The 19,792-nt window shown below is 35.7% G+C and overlaps 1 protein-coding gene across 2 annotated transcripts in view; it reads right to left on the bottom strand.

Annotated features, from left to right (window-relative positions):
* LOC115212347 (lon protease homolog 2, peroxisomal) overlaps positions 1-18,171 on the bottom strand; it is a 37,996-nt gene extending 19,825 nt beyond the window's left edge. The window contains exons 1-8 of one of the 2 annotated variants that reach the window (XM_036502685.1): positions 17,700-18,171; positions 11,056-11,171; positions 9,971-10,169; positions 8,057-8,172; positions 7,048-7,200; positions 6,480-6,649; positions 4,645-4,743; positions 1,513-1,587 (exon numbers count right to left, since the gene is read on the bottom strand). In XM_036502685.1, the coding sequence (XP_036358578.1) occupies positions 1,513-1,587; positions 4,645-4,743; positions 6,480-6,649; positions 7,048-7,200; positions 8,057-8,172; positions 9,971-10,169; positions 11,056-11,145 (902 nt within the window). In that variant the 5' untranslated portion in view covers positions 11,146-11,171; positions 17,700-18,171. The remainder of the gene's footprint in view (positions 1-1,512; positions 1,588-4,644; positions 4,744-6,479; positions 6,650-7,047; positions 7,201-8,056; positions 8,173-9,970; positions 10,170-11,055; positions 11,172-17,699) is intronic. The other variant, XM_029781219.2, reaches the window with a different exon arrangement.
* Between the last annotated feature and the right edge of the window lie 1,621 nt (positions 18,172-19,792).

Raw genomic sequence — 19,792 nt, 5'->3', positions numbered from 1 at the left:
AGGCAGATTTTTTACAGCCACATACCCTTCCTGTTGTCAACCATCACTTATTTCCAAGACATTACATGGCAAGACATTACATGAAATGTTGAAAATGAATGACATTTTTTGTATGACAGTGACACTCACTCACAACTGTCATGTAGTGTCAAGACAAAGAAACACAAGTATACACACACACACTCATATGGTGGCTGTCCACTCATGACTGAGGAAGACCATCACTGATCATTAAGAACATTTTATAAACTCAGACAAAATTATACTTTACACTTGTGTGCATGTGTGCGTGCACACACACAAAAGCAACAGACTTCTTTCAATTTTCATCTACCAAATTTACTCACAAAACTATGGTCACCCTGGACTACAGTAAAAGACACTTGCCCAAGGTGCCACACAATTGGATTGAACCTGAAACCATGTAGTTGGGAAACAAGCTTCTTAACCTTCCGTGGTGAGGTGCCATTCTGTATTTTTCATGGTTAGTGCAGTGGGGTATGGAGAACTCCACTCATAGTTTTAACTATTTTTAGTACTTTTTATTACTTTATATATGTGTTCTTGAGCAATAATATTACCAAAAAACATTCTGCAACCAAAAACAAACGAGTATTCTTTGAAAATGAAGGTCAAACAAAATAAAACTATTTTTTGATGGGGTGAGTGCTCCTTTCATATTTATAGTTTACTCATTGTTTGCATTACTCTGAGCAAAGCAATCAATGCAAATGTGCATAGCATGTTCCAAGCAGATGGGCTTACAGCACTTCTGGCAGCAATTTCTTGTCTTACAATCTTTTGACCTGGGACACAATAAGCATCTTTGCATGGAATCTTCACAATGACGTTTTGGAGGTAATTCCTTAGATACTGAGAAATGTTGAATCTGCTTTTTCAAGTCTTTCCTCAAATATGGGTTTGTCTTGCAATGATGGATATGGCCCTCCACCATTCCCTCAGAAACTTTCGGTGCCTGATAGCTGTTTGAGAGTTTGCTATGAATATATTGTATGCATTTATTCTTGCAACACTGAGTATGGTGTAAAAAACTGTAACTGGTCAATGTTGAGTATTTCTGGAAACATTGTAGATGGAACACAACTGATCCTCAATATTTACCCCTCTTTTAGTAATGTTGTAGAAGGTAATAAGATATACATATACAAACATCACCCGGGCACAAGATATCCCACTGCACCACCAGAGGGTTAACCACACAGCCCCACCTGTACCTATGAAAATGATAATTATGAAGAAGCTGAGGATAGTGAAGGTGATGGGATGGTGGTTGTAGCAAAGATAGTAATAAATATACTAGTGATGATAACAGTATACATTTTAAAAAGTTACTGAAAAGAGGAATGTAAATATAAAGAGAAAGATGAAAGAAAAATAGAAAAGGAAGAGAGGGGGAGAATGAGATAGGGTAGAGAGAAATAAAAAGAAAGACAATAACAGTAGAAAGTTTCAAGTGAGGAAACTATAATAAATGGTAAAAGCAGACATCACCTAGCTTGGACAATGTCCAATGTGTCCTTGTTGCTTTTTGACCAAGGAAGTTCCACCATAAGTTCTAGATAATTCCTGAAATAGAAAAATGTTGACATTAATTCAAATATGAAAAAAAAGTAGTGATAGTATAATTCACTGCCAATTTGGTTTGGGTATGTTATATTGATAAACCACAAAAAATGGTGCAACATCAATGTCCATTACTTCTAAATGGGATCTGGGGTGAATTGTCTCGCTTGTCCATGACTTTCAGGTGTTTTAACACCAAGCGCAATGAGAGAGGAATCTCCACCACAGCAAACACACACAGTATATTTGTTAGATACATGTGGTCAATAATGTTGACATTAATATATTCCATTTCTCTTAAAGTTGAGCGAGAGCTCCTCAGTATATTACAAGATATTGTTATTGTTTTGCCCTTGGTCAGCCCTGTAACATAGGTACACTTGCAACTATGTTAAACACGATTATTATTATTATAACTATTATTAGGGCAGCAAAGTTGCTTTTGATTTGCCTTTGATTCTTTTGGAATCAATAGAATTAAGTATCACTTAAAACATCATGCTATTGATATATAAGACTTCAGTAGTTCCCTTGACTTCTTTCTACATCACTTTTGCTCCTCTGGCAATAGATTCTCCAGACAGCTATATATTATACCATATCTGCTTTGAGGCCAATTAATAATTTCCAAGGTAACAATAAGCATGTTATAGGCCTATAATTACTGTATTCCCTTCCTTTTTAACCTTTTTTTTTTACAGTAGATCCTTCTGTACTAAAACTGTCTTTGTTTTTGACATCCATGATGATGATGTTGGCATTCCAATTTCTGTACGGTCAGTAGGAAACATTTCTATATAGTTGTACATGTTTGAGAGTTTTTTAATCCAGAATCCCTGAATGCCATCTAGTCCAGAAGATTTCCAATTTGGTACTTTCTTAAGCATCATTTTCACTTTCTCATCTGTAATACTTATATCCTCCTGTTTTGATCTATTTTCCATTTCACTTTCAAATTTTCATAGTCAGACTGTTTTCCTATTGTTATTATCATTATATCATCATTATCATTATTAATCATCATTAGTCATCATATCATCATCATCACCACTATTATCAACAATATCAGCAGCAACAGCAGCTACATCACCAAAGATTGGGTCCTTGGACTTGCTGGTGCCACATTTCTGGTAATGATGGCTAAATTTGATTTAGGCCTTAGCCCTCTAATTGTAAGGAGTTCACTAAGTCATTAAGTAATATAGTTAGTTTTCAATGAGGAAGAAGTGGGTTCTGAGATTTCAGGCAAGGATGCCTTCCAAAAAATCAAATCTCTGTTCTCACTAATTTATACCATTCTGTAAATATTTTGAACACACTATTTACCTACACCAAACCATCATTAGTTTCACTGGATTCTACAGTTTCTCTATTTACAATTAGTCTTAAAGAGAATACCTGAACAATTTGGTTTTAATGCCAGGATATGCAGAAATCACAGCAAGTAAAAGGTGTTAACCATCTCTACTAATAATCGTAGTTACAAGCCAATGAGAGAGAGACCTGTTATGTAGTCACCCAACCTGCTAAAAACAGCAACTTAGTCACACTCAGATCATACCCCTACGTATTCACCCAAGATGAGTTCAGCTGGATCCAACCAGTGACTCCACAGTATCACAAACAGAAATCAAACATGCTCAGCAATCACAGATGTTTGATGAGGAGATCATCAACATGTGATTCCAGTGTCATTGGTTCAAGATCCAATTTGATCATATTAATCTGTTTTCAGCTACCCATCTAACCGTTTATGCCATCCCAGGAGAGGCTCTCTTGCAAATGCATTCTGGAGGAGTTTTCCCATGGATGACATAGTGAATTAACCCAATGAATGGAGGTGCCTTTTGAGCTGTTGAAGGGAATTAGTCTAACAATAGAAGTACCTTTTGAGTTATTGAAGGAAATTAATCAGGTGATGATGACAAACTTAATTTAGCACAAGATCTAAAGTGCAAACACAGAGAATTTGGCAAAAGCAAAAAGTGATCAAATGCTTCAAGCTCGCACATATCCCCACCACACAGTTCAGTTCTTGTTGCAACATAGTGGATAAAGAAGTGCCGAGCTCTAACTGTGAGGGCACCTGTGGAAGGGGTAGACCCAGGAAGACATGGGACAAAGTGGTGAGAAAGGATCTTCGGATGCTGGGCCTCACTGTGGAAATGACAAGCGACCAGGAGATGTGGCAATTTACTGTACTTGATAAGACATGTCAGATTAGTAAAATCCTGTCTTCCTCACATACAAGCTTGTCCTTTCAGTGCTGGTGTCACTTAAAAAGCACCTGTGCCAGTGCTGTGTAAATGTACCTGTGCCAATGGCATGTAAATGCACCTGTGGTTGTGGCGTCTAAAAAGCACCCAGCATATTGTTAAGTGGTTAATGTTAGGAAGGGCCATACAGCCATAGAAACCATACTTCAACAGACAGCCAGAGTCTGGACAGCTCCCTAGTAGCTAGCTCCATGTCAAACCATTCAACACGTTAGCATGGGAAAGTGGACGTTAAAAAATGGTGATAATGATGATAGTGGCTTGTGTGCCTCAATGATCCTGAGAGTTGTGCCAGTGGAGCACAAGCACTTGTTAGGGCCTCCCACACTGACAGGTCAAAAGACAGAAGCCAGACTAATATTAACCATCTCTTCCCAGGGGTAAAAATAGATTGGCTAGAAAAGCAAAGTTACAGAAGCATCGATGACAATTCAAAATCAAGAAGGCCTGGGAAAGGGAAAAGATAGGCCAGAATTGAGAAGAGTGGAGAAAAGTCATTGATGGCTCATATTCCATAAGGAACGAAGGGCTTAATGAGTTACAAATGTACACAAAAGCAGGACAGTCAAAGATGGAGCATTTTTGATCATAGGGTCTAAGCAACAAACAACAACCATTATTATATAATAGAAGAATATACATATTTGCTGTCAAATTCATCAGGAATCACAGCAAGTAAGAAGTATCAAGCCTCTCTATTAACTGCCCTAGTTACAAGCCAATGAGAGAGAGAGAGCTGTTATTTGGTCACGCAACCAGCTAAAAACATCCAGTGTAAACTTACCTGATCATAACATGTTCTGGCATATTAGGCATCATATTCTTAAACCGCTTCAGTTCCTTTATTGCAGCCTTATGTGCACCCTTTGGCATCTTTGCAAGTCTAAAACAATACAATAAGCAATCTAACATTGTTATGTGCAACATTAATGCAGAGACACAGTAGAAATTGTATAGTAACAAATTATATGTCACAGAGCAAAAGAGCAGAATCTTTTTGTGATTGACAACTATGTTGAAAAAGCTACATAATTTCATACTACAAAACATAATTATTCATAAAACTGTAAAAAAAAAGTGGAGTTTCAGAATAAGTACACCACCAGAACATTTTTTCCTGGAAATCTCTTCAGATTTCAATACTTTGAACACAATTGCAATTACTTTAAATAAGTAATTACAATTTAAAGAAGCACAAAGAGATGCTTCTAAAATTCTCATTCAGCTGAAAAAACAGGCTTCAAAAAAAAAAATTACAACAGAATAATGATTTATCCATCAAATGTTGTACTTCTTTTAAAAAGGTCACTTATCTTAAACTATTTAATTTTGTCTTCAACATTCTGAGTACAAATCACACTATTTGCATGATGGGGTGAGCTTAATAAAATCAAAGCCAAGTAAGTATCAGAGGAAGTTGTAATTGAATATATCCTTACCCTAAAAATAAAAAGGCCTTTCAAGCCAACAATGAACATTTACATGGCTGATGGAACAATTAGAAAGTAAAGGGCACAATGTAGTCTTTGATATATAATATCTAAATAAAAAATGGGATGGTTACAGCTGAATTTTTTTTCTTCTTTGGATTGGAGCTGATTTGGGGTTAAAGAACAACAAAAGACTTACCCATGTAAACAAAAGTCTTAAGCGGCATATTAACTGCACAATAATGTAACAGTGATTGCAACATTATGACATTCATTAGGTAACACACTAAACATATCAACAAGGAGAATATGTGTACAGTTTTACACAAATGTGTATATTTTCACATAAACAGTTAAATATTTCTACAACATTCTATCCCACTGTTGATCTTAGAGCAATGAAAAAGACAGTGAGACAATTCTCTATTGATATTCCATCTACTATAGTGTCATTTCATCCAATACAATTTATGTTCTACAAGTGACAATATTCTTCATTGTGTAAATACAGCCCCTATTAGCTACACAGAGCATCAGATGCATTTTAAGTTGTTATTCACTATAAGTTTACCAGAAACCCCACAGACAAACACATACATCTTTTGTATATCTATTGCTTACACTATATACACATCAGTAATCCTCACAAAATCCTAGCTATGTACTAAATAAGACTATTCATATACTAACATGTAGTATCCTTCCTTATTTATTATTACTTTTAATCTGCATTAGATGACAATAGATTTTTTACTCAAATCCATTTTTATAAGCTTTGTGCCCTTTCTACAATTTCTCAACAGATTATGTTCCCAAAGTTATCTAATCCTAAATCCTAAAATGATTGCCACAAAGATGACCAAGGATAGAGCCTTGTGGACAAGAATAGAGCCTGTATATAAATTCTTCACTGAATTTATAGCATCTTCACACATGGACTCTTACTAGATTTTCATACATACCTAACTTACATATTTTGCACCACACTACAGAACCATTGTTTTGTATTTTTAGGTAAGACACATAACTCTACATGCTCCAGCAGAGAGAGCTAGGAAATAGATGTCCACTTTACGGTCATCTCATGAAAACAGTAAAAACACATTATGGTAGTTCAAATGTTAATTTCATATAGATTGCAAACAAATGTTAGTAATGACAATCTCCAAAAATAAAAATGATCCATTACTTGATTTTTTGTTCAAAGTCTGCATATTCATCAGTATCGATCTCCTGGCCATCATCAAAATCCTCACTCACTCGCCGGAAAATTTTCTTTGAATGAGACGGACGAGCCATTTCTTTGCGTATGACAATTTCAAACTTTTCCTTCTTAACTTTTTGCAACAAGCGAAGAGCCTGGGATATAAGGAACACAAAATTATATAATAAATAAAAGTAACAAAGAATGAAATAAACATCAAAAACTAATATCTTATATATTTTAATAATATTCACCAAAGTGTGATTGTTTTAAGAAAATAGAGACATTAATGTATTGATGGGACACAAGTAGTTACATTTGATCTTCTTACAGCTAAGTCTTATGCTTTGGCATAGAAAAAGATCCTATTTTCACTTAGGTAAACTGATGTAGTTTCTTGATACAATAAGGATTAAAAACTAGACCCTAATATTATTTGAACAGACTGATATACTGAGCTAGTTACAAAAGAAAAGCTCAATTCAATGTTTTATTATTTCAAATATGCCCATTACCTGCATGTTGTGTGATAATACCAAAAGCAGATCATTACCTCAATTTGTCTGACAATCAAAGGAAGTGCACGCTTGAATCGGTCAGATAGTTCTACAGCGTCTAAAACTTGCATCTTCTCTGAATAAGAAGCTTTCACAATGGCAGCACAGACATCAGGTAAATGCTGACTGGGTAGTTGGTCCAACATTTTCTGGAACAGAATTGAAATAGTTATTGACTTTATAACACATTTATTTTAGAATGTTCTACTATAATCAACATTAATAGTGCCTGGGCCCTGAAAAAAAAACCCTCAGTACACTCTGTAAAGTGGTTGGCATTAGGAAGGATATCTAGTCATAGAAACTTTACCAAAGCAAACAATGGAGACCAACACAGTCTTCAGGCTAGTTGATTCCTGTCAAACTATCCAACCAATGCCAGCTTGGAACATAGGCATTAACAATAATTTACTTGGAGAGAGGATATTTTCTATATTAATTACTGATGAGTAAACTAGAATGACTAAAAAAAGAACAGCATGTAAAATATTATAATTATTGTTGTCATCAAGGTCATATGACCAAATGGATAAGTTAATGAACTACAAGCTTATAAGCTTTGAGTTCAATCCACTTTAGGTATTTTAAGTAGTCTCAGTGTCAAGGTACTTCATTATATCTGTGCCTCAATTTACTTAACTGTCAAGAGTAGGTACAAATTCTCTTGGGAATGTTGCCTGCTATAGATTAATCTTTCATCCAGAAAAAGATTTAAAGATGTGGTCAACCACAACACTCTCTCAAGCACAGCAGAGCTGATTCAGAGAGAGAGAGAGATAAATAATATCAAATGCATTGTAGATGTGACTATCCTGACTTTTCACAGAGTTTATCTCAGATTTCATTATCCAATATGGTTTTATTTTTCTAAGACCATAAAGTAATACTTCAGAAAAATTTGAATGTCAGGTATCCATATATAGGCTCTTTCAATGGTCAAACTAGTAAAATGTATTATATTGATAGGACTACCAAAAGAAAATGCCTAAGAATTCTATGACTTACTTTCAGTTTAGCCATAATAGGGGTTGAAATATCTAACAATCCTACAAGCTCTACAGCATGTTCACGGAAGTTTTCAGCCATTTTCTTCAGTTCCTTATCCATTATAAAACTGTCATCTGCAACAGAATAAATTAATTTACAGATGATGAAATGTCAGAATAAAATCTTTGTTTACCAAATAAAGAGATTAGTTGAATAATTACCATCAACTAAAACACTGCCTTTATCATTTCACTGTTACATTTTTGTTAAATAAATATATTCATCTACTACAAAATATATAGTTATAATGCTAAAGAAATGTATTTATCAACACAAAGATTGCATTTGTTTACTGAATAAAATTGCATTCATTGATTAAAGAAATGTATTCATTGAATGATATAAATAACTAGCAGAGAATCTAAAATAACCTTCCAACAATTTTAAATAAAATAAGAGAGTAAATGTTTAATATAAACTCAAAGAGGGTCAAGTCACTGGAACTACATTTGAAGTAGGATACATCTCGATAGGCAAGTTTTTCGTGATCCACAGACAATTAGTTTATAAGTGGAGGCAGTTATTTAATTCACAGACCTTATGTTCGAAGAATGTGAGGACAGTGAAACTATTAGGGTATCAGATAACAAGCCAAGAGGTTGATAATTTATATCAAGTCATTGTTGTATCCTTAGGCAAGACACTCAACTCTCACAGACAGAATCTACTGAGCTCTAAGTAAATAATAAGGGTAGTGTAGTTTCTTGCTTTGCAATGCAATTTAATTTTTACCATGGCCCCACATCCTGTCTAGTATTAGATCTATATCTTACAACAGAAATCAGAGATGAGCTCTAATCTTATGGACCCTCATGCTCTGGGAAGGATTATTCTTTTATTTGTTTCAGTCATTTGACTGCAGCTATGCTGGGGCAGCACCTTAAAGGGTTTTTAGTTGAACAAATCAACCCAAGGACTTATTCTTTGTAAGATTAGTACTAATTGTATCGGTTTCTTTTGCTGAACTGCTAAGTTATGGGGACATAAACGCCAACATCAGTTGTTAAGTGGTGGGGGGGTGGACAAACACAGATGCAAAGACACACACACACACATATATATGGTGGGCTTCTTTCAGTTCCTGTCTACCAAATCCACTCACAAGGCTCTGGTAGGCCTGAAGCTATAGTAGAAGACACTTGCTCAAGGTGCCACACAGTGGGACTGAACCCAGAACCATATGGTTGGGAAGAAAGCTTCTTACCACACAGCTACATGATTAGCTTATTTTTCTTTATCTACAGGAATATACTAAGATAATGGTTATGCCCTAATATTTTCTCACAGTTCTTCGTTTTACAGGATGATGTAAATGTCTATAAAATAATCATAATAGTACATAATTCTAGTTTCATGGATTTATATGGGTGTGAGATAAATTTCTTCCAAGATATAATACCAAATTATGAGAGGCTACATATCCTGACCTGTGACCAATCTACAAGTATCAGACAAACTGAAGCATGTAATAAGTGGACAACTCAAATACACAATGACATGTCTGAGTACAAAGCTCAATCGATCTTGTATAGCCCTTGCATACAAAGGGTACACAACCAATGTACTGAAATGTCTAGCAAACTGACTGGATCAACTATACTAGATGCAATGGAGTAGTTAAAAGTATGAGTAATCAAGACCAAAATAGAAAGGACTTTTTAAAGGCTGATTCTAAATAGCATATAAGCCAAGGTAACAAGATGACATAATTAGTGCAGGTAGTAGATAAGCAAAAACAACTTCAAAAAAACTAGTTATATTTACTTAAGGACTCTCCTTATGCTTAAATAGGATTCAGTAACTACAGAATAAGACATGGTTCAATAAAACTGATGTTCGGATTCAGCAACACAAAATGCACAGTTGTCTTACCTAAATCTTTATCAGGCAGCTGGTCAAGTTGAGTGACAGTAGCTACAGGGTATGGAGTCTCTTGTAATAGTTCCTCCACTTTCAGCCGACACAGTCCTGTTACTAACAGAGTATATGCTGGTTTAGGCCAGTTGGTTCCAGTTACCTGAACCACAACTGCTGCTGTTCCAATTGAGTGAAGGGTGCTTAAATCTTCATCCTAAAAAACATAATAGAGAGGAAAATAAAATGAAAGAAACTTACATGAATTCAATTCAAATCTCTATTTATTTGAAAATAGGTTCCATTTCTACTTGACAGTTGAGTCGTTAATAGTAAGACAGGCATTCAACCATAAAAATTTTTTTAGTAATATGCTAATGTTAAAATTTGCATAATGCAACTCCCATAAAAAAAATAGAAAAATTGACTGTATAAAAGTAAGAAAAAAAAACATACAAAAAGTTTTAAACACAGACTTACATATAACATAAATGCAAACATATATACACATGCAAGCAAATATGCAGAAATATACACCTTGACATGTAAGTGGATGAATCACTGTCAAATTTGACGGTGAGTATTCCAGCTGTTTGATAATCCGAAATATTCATCAAATTATAGTGTATGATGCAGCTGAATATTCCACAGACACTTGTACTCCTAACATATTCCTCAAACAAAATCAGTGTGCAACAGAGCACAACAATGCTGACATTGACATGTTGACATACAGTTCATCCAGTGGGCTTCCACACAGTTTCTGTCTACTTAATTTCACTCACAAAGGTTATGTTGATCCAAGACTATAGTAGAAGCTGCAAGCTAAAGATGCAATGCAATGAAACTTGAACATTTTCTAATTGCAATATGAACTTCTGAATCATTTAGGTATGTTTCTGCTCTTGACATGTATAACACACACACACACAGAAGAATATACTCATAAATACAGAAACATATTTAGATACATACAAACATAGATATGTACACAAGTGCACATATATATATATATATATATATATATGGAGAGAGAGAGAGAGAGAGAGTGTGTGTGTGAGTGAGTGAGTGGAAGTACACATACATATATGGAAACAACTTACAGTGTCATCATTTTGCTCCTTTGGAATTACACCAATGATTGTGCTGCGAAGTGAGCTTCGTCCCATAAGACGTCCTTTTACCATATTCATGCTGAAAGATAAAGGAAGCTATCACACTAGAGATATGATAGGAGCAAAGAAATAATTTATTACCAAAGTGATAAAGACAAAAAGGAAATGATGTTAATCTACAATAAATGATAAAAAGTAATACGTTAATAAAACATTGCTGAGTTCAATTTTATCTTCTGAGTTTTCAAATAAATACTTTTTCTTCAAACATCCTTTTACTGCGATATTTATTGGACATTATTAATCACAGCAACATTTTCTACCATCATCAGCATCAAAGACTGTTTAGTTAGCACGAAAGTTTCTACAGTCATTCAACCTGATTAATACTATTACCAAAATGTGCCATGACTAATTGACATGAGTTATTGTTAATACTGATGGAAAATATTTTTTTAACTTCTAACCTTCATTTTGTGGGGTCTTTTTGTTTTTGTTTTCCTTTTTGCATATCTACATGTGCTCACATTGGGTTTTCACTGTTTTGATCTAAGTTCCAATGCTTTTATCCACTATAACTCAGAGGCTAATAGTTGATGAAATGAAAAGAAACTACATCTTTCAAAACATGACAGGGTGGCGGGGAATAAGATTACCAACAGTCCAACAACAAATGTCTGTGTGAATGCATGACAGAGAATAAGTGATTTGAAAGAAAAACTGGGTATATGAGACATCAGATGTAGTGTGCAAGAGAAATGACTGCACTAATATGGCCATGTGATGTGTATAAATGAAGAAAGTTGCATCAAGAGGTGCCAGTAGAGGGAATATGTGGAAGGGCTAGACCAAAGAAGACATGGAATGAAGTGGTGAGAAAGGATCTACAGACATTGGGACTCAGAGATGGGATGACAGGGGTCCAAGATATCTGGCAGTTTGCTGTGCTTGAAAAGACATGTCAAGCTAAGTAAAAGCATGGTTGTCCTTGAATACAGGCTATTTCCCCCTCCAGCTGAGCATTCCTAACTTTACAGGCTCATGGGTACTGGTGCTACATAAACACACCTGCGGCAGTGCTGCATAAAAGTACCCACTACACTCTATAAGGTTGTTGGCATTAGGAAGGGCATCCAGCTGTAGAAACCATGCCAAAACAGACATGAAGCCTGAGTGGCTCTTCAAACTGGCCAGCTCCTGTCAAACCATCCAACCCATATCAGCATGGAAAATGTTTGTTAAGTGATGATGGTGATTAATCAAGGTTGGCCTGAGGTTTAACAATAAATCTATGACTTAAATGGGTACTGAGTTTATCTATGAAGAAATTCAACACCTTTTAAAAGAAGATATAATTAAGGAGAGCAGCACATCAGAATAAACACAAATAGTTATAGCAAAATTTCAAAAATCACAATCAGAATCTTCTAATTGATTAGCTGCAAAAGAATAAATTACTTTAAATAGCTTATCCTTTGCCATTTCATTTATTGTAAAATTTAAAATTTTCCTCATCATCAAACTAAGAAGCACATAATCAAGTCATTATCAATCCTGCCAATAAACCATTTCCCTTTCTTTCCAGCATGCAATCAGCTATATCCATGTAATAGAATGTCATTTGATGGCAAAAATGCTTCACAAGTAGTTAAAAGATCAAATGTGTTTTACAATGAATAAAGTGCCAGAAAATTAAAAATACCTAACTATGTAATTGAAAATGACAAATTATACCCTATTACATCCACAAGAGTTTCCTATATCTCATGACATGAAAACATAAAAATCAACCATTGGTTTGTTTACATTTTGATTTTTGAAATAAATTTCAGTGAAAATTTTGATTTTTTTCAAATAAATTTCAGTGTCACCTCTCATTTGTTAAGAAATTTTCAGTTTCTATAGGAACTGAAAATATTTTTGGAAATTGAATCACAAGAATGCAAAATGGTATTTCATGCAAATGATGAATTTTCTTCTCTATTAGAGTTCAAATAAATACCTAAGAACTCTAAATCAAATAGAAAAGCCAGTTTTTTTTTTTTCGTTCAAAGATACTATAAAATGCAGAAATTTAAACCCACCAATTGCAAAAAAGGCTCAAACAATAATTGAGAGAACAAAACACAGGGACAATTACATGCTATTAAAAGAAACTTCTTCAAAAGCAGATCAGTGAGTTTTGTTTGACAGGAGCTCTTGAAATAAACTAAATCATCATCAATATCAATGCCCATTTTTCTATGCTTGCATGGGTCAGACACAATTTGCTGAGATAGATTTTCCTGACACCAACCCTCACATGCTTCCAAGCAGGTAACACACCCATACACACACAGAATGCTTCTTTCAGTGCCCATCTGCCAAATCCTCTCCCAAGGCTTTAATCTACCTCAGGTTATAGAAGACACAGGTGCAGCACAGTATGACTGAACTTAAAGCACTAAACTGTTGCCGCCTCCTGAAATGGTACAAGCAATCAATGCTAGAACGGTAGTATACAAAATCTACAACCTGAAGGAAAAAAGGATAACAGAAGCCAAGAACGTAGCCAAGGAGGTGTCAACAAAAACATTAAGGAATTATGAGATAATGCTGCTACCCACATACTTGGGTCACAGAACTGCAAAAATTACAGTGGAAGAAATTCCAGCAGGATATGAAGTTATGTGGGTAGCAGCAGCAGTGATTTATGACGTAGAAGAGATGTTCCTCTTACAGATGAAAAAGAAGAACACCATAAATTGGAAAGGCCAGACATTAGAAATGTTAGTCCAAGCAGCGAATGAGACTCTGGAAAATTTACCCGATAGGGTATTTGTAGGGGAGGGGCTATCATTGCGAGTGGCCGTGGAGGGACATAGGCCCAGATGCTTCAAGTGTGGAGAAAAGGGCCACATTCACTCCAAGTGCACAAAAAAAAAAAGAGAATGAAGCTCCTCCCCCAAAAGCTGCAAAGGAGGTGAAGGAAAAAACAGACAAGCCAGAGAATGCGTTAGCGAAGAAGGAAGAAAATGTAGCTGAGGAGAAAGAAGAAACAACTGAAGAAATGGAGTTTACCACAGTTATGCATAAACGGAAAAAGACACATGTCCCTGACTTCCCTCCCCAATCAAAAAAAGTAACAAAACATACGATACACACAACCAAACTCCCCAATCCAACTTCACAGTAAAATCATTTATCAAACTTCCACCAAAAAAGCACATGAAAAAACAGTGGCATTTTAGAGAAAGAAATGAACTGGTGACTAAATACATTAGATCACACCGACAGGCATTAGTTTTCCATTAATGGACAAAGGCCTGTGGAAAGAATTGATAGCGCGTTACCTGGACGACGTGCAAGATGTCAGCACAGAAGTGGTGGAGGGTAAATTAATCGTAAGCCTGGCCGCCACACCAACAAATAGCCCAGTAGCTACACCAATAAAAAGCCCAGCGGCTCCACCAGCAAAAGAAAAGGATGTGGAGGTAGGTGTATTTGTGCAGCCCCACCACCATGAAAACTTAAATTGTAAGTACTTCTTTTTCCATAAAATTTCTTTATGTTGATTAAGCTAGGGTGCATAAATGTGCGTGGGCCGGGTTCAAAATGGAAACAAGCTTGTCTCCTGAACGACCTCAGGTCACAAGATATAGATGTGTGCATTGTAACTGAATCCAAGATGAGTGGACCACAAGCATTCTTGCCTCTTCTAAATGGCTATGAGAAATTTATTTCTCCTGGCCGACAAGGAGGAGGGGGTGTGGTGGTTCTACTCAGGAAGACCTTGGACTTACAGGTAAGTACAGTCTTTCTGGACCCAGAAGGTAGGCTGGTCGTCCTAGATGTGATCCACATGAGTAAACAGTCTTTCAGATTGGTAGCTGTCTATGCTCTTAAGGAGTGTAGGCAGTCTGGCTTTTATCGAGAACTAGAGCACTTTCTAGTGACCTCAAAAATGTTAGTTCTATTAGGAGACTTTAACACTACACTCGATACACGGGTGGATAGTGTTGGCTCAACTGATAGGAGGGGAAATCCTAGCCTCAAGCGTCTACTAGAGAGCTATAATCTAGTAGACCATTACAGACTGAAGAGCCGAGAGTTCCACAGTGGATGTGGAGTAATAACGACAGCTCATGCAGATCGTATATAGATAGGATATTTGTTAGAGAAAGAGATAGCTGTCCACAATTTTGTATTGTGCCTTACACGGATCACAAATTTGTGACATGTGAGGTACATATAAATAAATGTCATTGACAGGGACCCAGGTACTGGAAGATGAACAAGTCCATTTTGACTTGTCAAGCCTTCCATGCCTGGATTAAAGAATTAGTACAGAGGGCATTATGTGGCGCCATCATTAATAATAGATGGTGGCATGCCCTCAAGAGAACCATCTGTTTAGAATCTATTAGATTTAGCAACCAGCTAAGTTTAGATAGATCTAGAATAGAAAGGGAACTAGTTAAGAATTTAGACGAGGCTTTGGAATTAGCACACCATGAGAAATGCTTAGCAGCATTTCATCTGTCTTCACATTCTGAGTTCAAATTCTACCAAGATTGACTTTGCCTTTCATCCTTTCAGGATGGATTTAATAAGTACCAGTTGAGTACTGGAGTCAATGTAATTGACTTACCCTTTCTTCTGAAATTGCTGGCATTGTGCCAAAGTTTGAAATCAATATTAAGCAGGTGAAAGCATACGTATAAAATATACAGTGAGAGAATTTCAAACAATTCTTTTTTTTCTCTACAGTAATAAACACATTTCTGTATATTTATTTACTAATTAGTTCACTACCCCTTTTGTATGTTGTGATGATCATAGGCCCCTGCAGATTATACTTATGTAGAAACATGCTCACATATAAGAAACATGCTCACAGATAAGAAACAAGTTCAGTGCAGCCTGTAGCTTCTAACAAGTAAGATATTGTAATTTTCCTTCTAGTTAAAAACAAACTGAGCCATTTAGAAAAACTTATAAATCTGTGTCTCTCTCATAAACAGTATCAACTGAATTCATTTATTGTCAAGAAGGCTGAGGGTGTCTTGACATCACTCAGCAAGACCTTTGCCAGCCACTCTCTAGTTATCTATTTATGGCTATGGTGCAGCAACACTTGGAATTTGCATCACCAGTCTAGAACCCTTACCTTGCTCAGAACATTGACCTCCTGGAAACTTCCAGGACATAGATACGATAAAGCTCCAACGTCTGGCAACGCACTTGGTAAACACCCACAAAATTATTAACTATCGTGCCAACAACAACCTTAAATACCTTATTGAATTCTATGTGTCTAACACATGAGGGCATACCTACAAAGTCAGAAAACAGCACACCGCCTATGGCTTTTGGAAACATTTTTTCACACTCAGAGTTGCTGAAGCATGGCACAAATTACCCGCATCAGTTGTTAGCTGCCAAGACATTGCATCCTTTAAAACCTCCATGCTTCCTGAAATTCACCAGCACTACACCTGATATCCCCCCGCACACACTCCATACGCATGCTTGCATGTAAATCATGATACACACTGTTCACTTTCCTGACATTTAAACATAATTCTATGTATTGTACATGCGCCTTTGATAAGTTGTAGTGCACCTGAGCACTGTACATAATAATTTCATTATTATTAACACCAACAGGTGAACTTAATGGAATGACTGGAAAATAAAATAGACAAAAAACAAGCCATTTAAACTTAAACAATTTAATCCATTGGTCTTCCTTTCAACATCGACTCCGAATAACTTTCATATTTAAATACTCTATCAATATAGGAAATTAAGAAGACGGACGGGCGGGCAGATAGATGCATGTAAATTGCTCTACACAGCCTCTGGCAGTTTTAATGTTGAGTGGTTGTTTTGTTGGTTAATTAGTATTGGTTAATAAATTACTAACTTCATTTTGTGACACAATCTCTTTTTGAAACGCCTGTCACTTCAAATATTTGATAATCGTGTAATCTGTAACTAAAGGAAAGAGATTATTTTAAGGTGGCAATCTTTCTTTCATTCGTTTGATGACAATATAAATATAACATATTGTCGTATTTTAGAGAAATAAACGGTGCCAGCTGATATTCAAGTACAACTTCAGCTGCTGATTGTTGACAAGTTGTTATTTGATTCAGGCACTGGTCTTCTACACCGGAATATATCTTTGCTAACCGCACGTAAATAACCAGAGAATAACCTAGTGAAACTATAGCTCTTAGTAAAAAAAAATGTATATTATCTAAAAGTTACAGAGAATTATACAAAGGGTTGTCGTGACATGCTATACCCCTAGTTTTTAACAGACCTTAAATATTTGATAAATTAATCTGTTTCACTACATTTTTTCTTTTTTCCATATTTAAATCTCCATATTTTTCCACGTAGACTGAAAAAAAAATCCGAAAAAATTTAAAAATTTGGGGTGGGGAGGGAGGAATTGAAAATTTTGAAAACGTAGTTTTTGGCATATTCAGAATCTCTGTCATCGAAAGCATAGGAATCCGCTGAAAAATTTTCAAATAAAAAAAAAAAAGAGTCGATGTTTTCGTGCCGGTGTACTTGTAAACATTAACCTACATAGCAATATAACAGATAGTATTAATTAATAAATATGTTTGGGTACTCACTTCTGTAAGCTGCGAACTAAAATACGCATTGAAGAACCTGGTAACAAGACATTGTCAGCAATAAGTAGAGGTAGACGTCGAGGAATTGTTATTGAAGATGCCATCGTAACCACAATGTCACCAAATATTATTATATTTCAGACTAACAGGGAGGATTTCTTTCTAAATCATCGAGCTGGTGATTTTTAAAAAAATGCTTTCATCATTATTTGACTATAGCGCACACATCAACCGTATCAACAACAGTCGAAGCAGTTAATTGTATCTCACATTTAATGACATTGACGAGTTTTCACCGTCGGTGTCAGTTACTTGTTAAATTGCTCGTTATTCATTATGCACAGTAGATAGCTAAGCTACTTTAGAATGAGATAAGTTTTATCAACAAAAGACACCTTCAGAAGTATATATTAACCAATCTTTTAAGCTAAGCAAAATAATAGAAGACTGTTTTCAGAATTAGTTCAAGAATTTGTTTAGAATTATCTCCCCTTCTATGAATGCTGTTATATAAAGTTCAATGTGGTAGCGCAGTGGCTAAGTGGTTAGGGCGGCGGACTCGCGATTTCGATTCCCAGACTGGGCGTTGTGAGTGTTTATTGAGCAAAAACACCTAAGGTTCCACGAGGCTCCAGCAGCTGGTGGTGGCGAACCCTGCTGTATTCTTTCACCACAACTTTCTCTCACTCTTTTTTCTTGTTTCTGTTGTACCTGTATTTCAAAGGACTAGCCTTGTCACACTCTGTGTCACATGAATCTCCCTGAGAATCAACGTGTCTGTGGAGTGCTCAGCCACTTAATTTCACGAGTAGGCTGTTCCGTTGATCAGATCAACTGGAACCCTCGTTGTCGTAACCAACTGAGTGCCACGATAAAGTTTAATATATTTCCTAACAAATCTTTACCTTTAAACAAATAATTTAGCCTCGTCCCAAGCTACAGAGCCACTGGAAATAACGCTACGGAAAGCTAATTTTACATCTGATATAATGAATAAAATAGCAAACTGGCTTCTCTTTTTTAATTTTAAAATTAGAATTTTTCTCGTTTTGCTTATTTACAGGATTTCATGATTTATATGGTGAGATAATCCTCATTTGAAAACACCCGTTCAGTAATATGACCTACTTATAAATATATCTGTGTGTGTGTGTGATTTTCTTTAGCTCCAGTGTTACACAATCACTGTAAAACCATCTTAATGATATTTTGTCCACCTTCCCTTTTCAATCTTCAAGGCCACTCCACCTTGTTGAAGAGGTTTTGGCCTGCAAGAGTCTTATGTGGTTCTACATAAACGGCATTCATGTCAGAGCCACATAAAAGTGGTTATGCCAGTGCCATGTTAACAGCAGCCAGCACACACTGTAAAGTGGTTTGCATTAGGGAGGCCATCTAGCTGTAGAAATTCAGCCAAATCAGACTGGAATCTGGTGTAGCTCCCTAGCTTACCAGCTCCAGCAAAACTGTCCAGCCTATGCCAGCATGAAAAATGGATGTTGAATGATGATGATGATGATGATGATTCCTCTACCCTTGTGACAAATCTCTCTTCTGGAGGCAGAGGTGGAGAACCTTATGATCATGTTTGAAACTTTGGCTACATGCAAATGTGAAACATTCTGCTAACAAAGTTGGTAAAAGTTCATATGGTTTAAACAAATAATAGTTCAAGCCAAAATTGTTATGTAATATCATCGTGTTCGTAAAAACTTAACTGCTTCTCAGGAGACTGTAAGATAGTTTGAAATTTTAAAGAGGACCATGAAATACATAATTTCTTTCAAAATTGTATTTTTTTCTGAAGTGAGTAATACGTGAAGGTGCAGTTATAGGAGAGAGCATCTTTAAAACCATATTTGTGAAATAATTATCATCTCTTCTACCTTGAGAATTGTTATCTATTGATTTTATATTTGCATCAAAAAGTAACGGGCTCACTGACACACACACACACACACACACATATATATATATATATATATATATAATCTTTTAATCTTTTACATGATTCAGTCATTTGACTGCAGCCATGCTGGAGCACCACCTATTATCTATCTATCTATCTATATATATATATATATATATATATA

This window comes from Octopus sinensis, linkage group LG1, assembly GCF_006345805.1.
Source record: "Octopus sinensis linkage group LG1, ASM634580v1, whole genome shotgun sequence".
NCBI classification, from domain to species: Eukaryota; Metazoa; Mollusca; class Cephalopoda; order Octopoda; family Octopodidae; genus Octopus; species Octopus sinensis.
The sequence above is the reverse complement of the archived record's forward strand: the minus strand, read 5'-3'. Positions and strand labels throughout refer to the sequence as shown.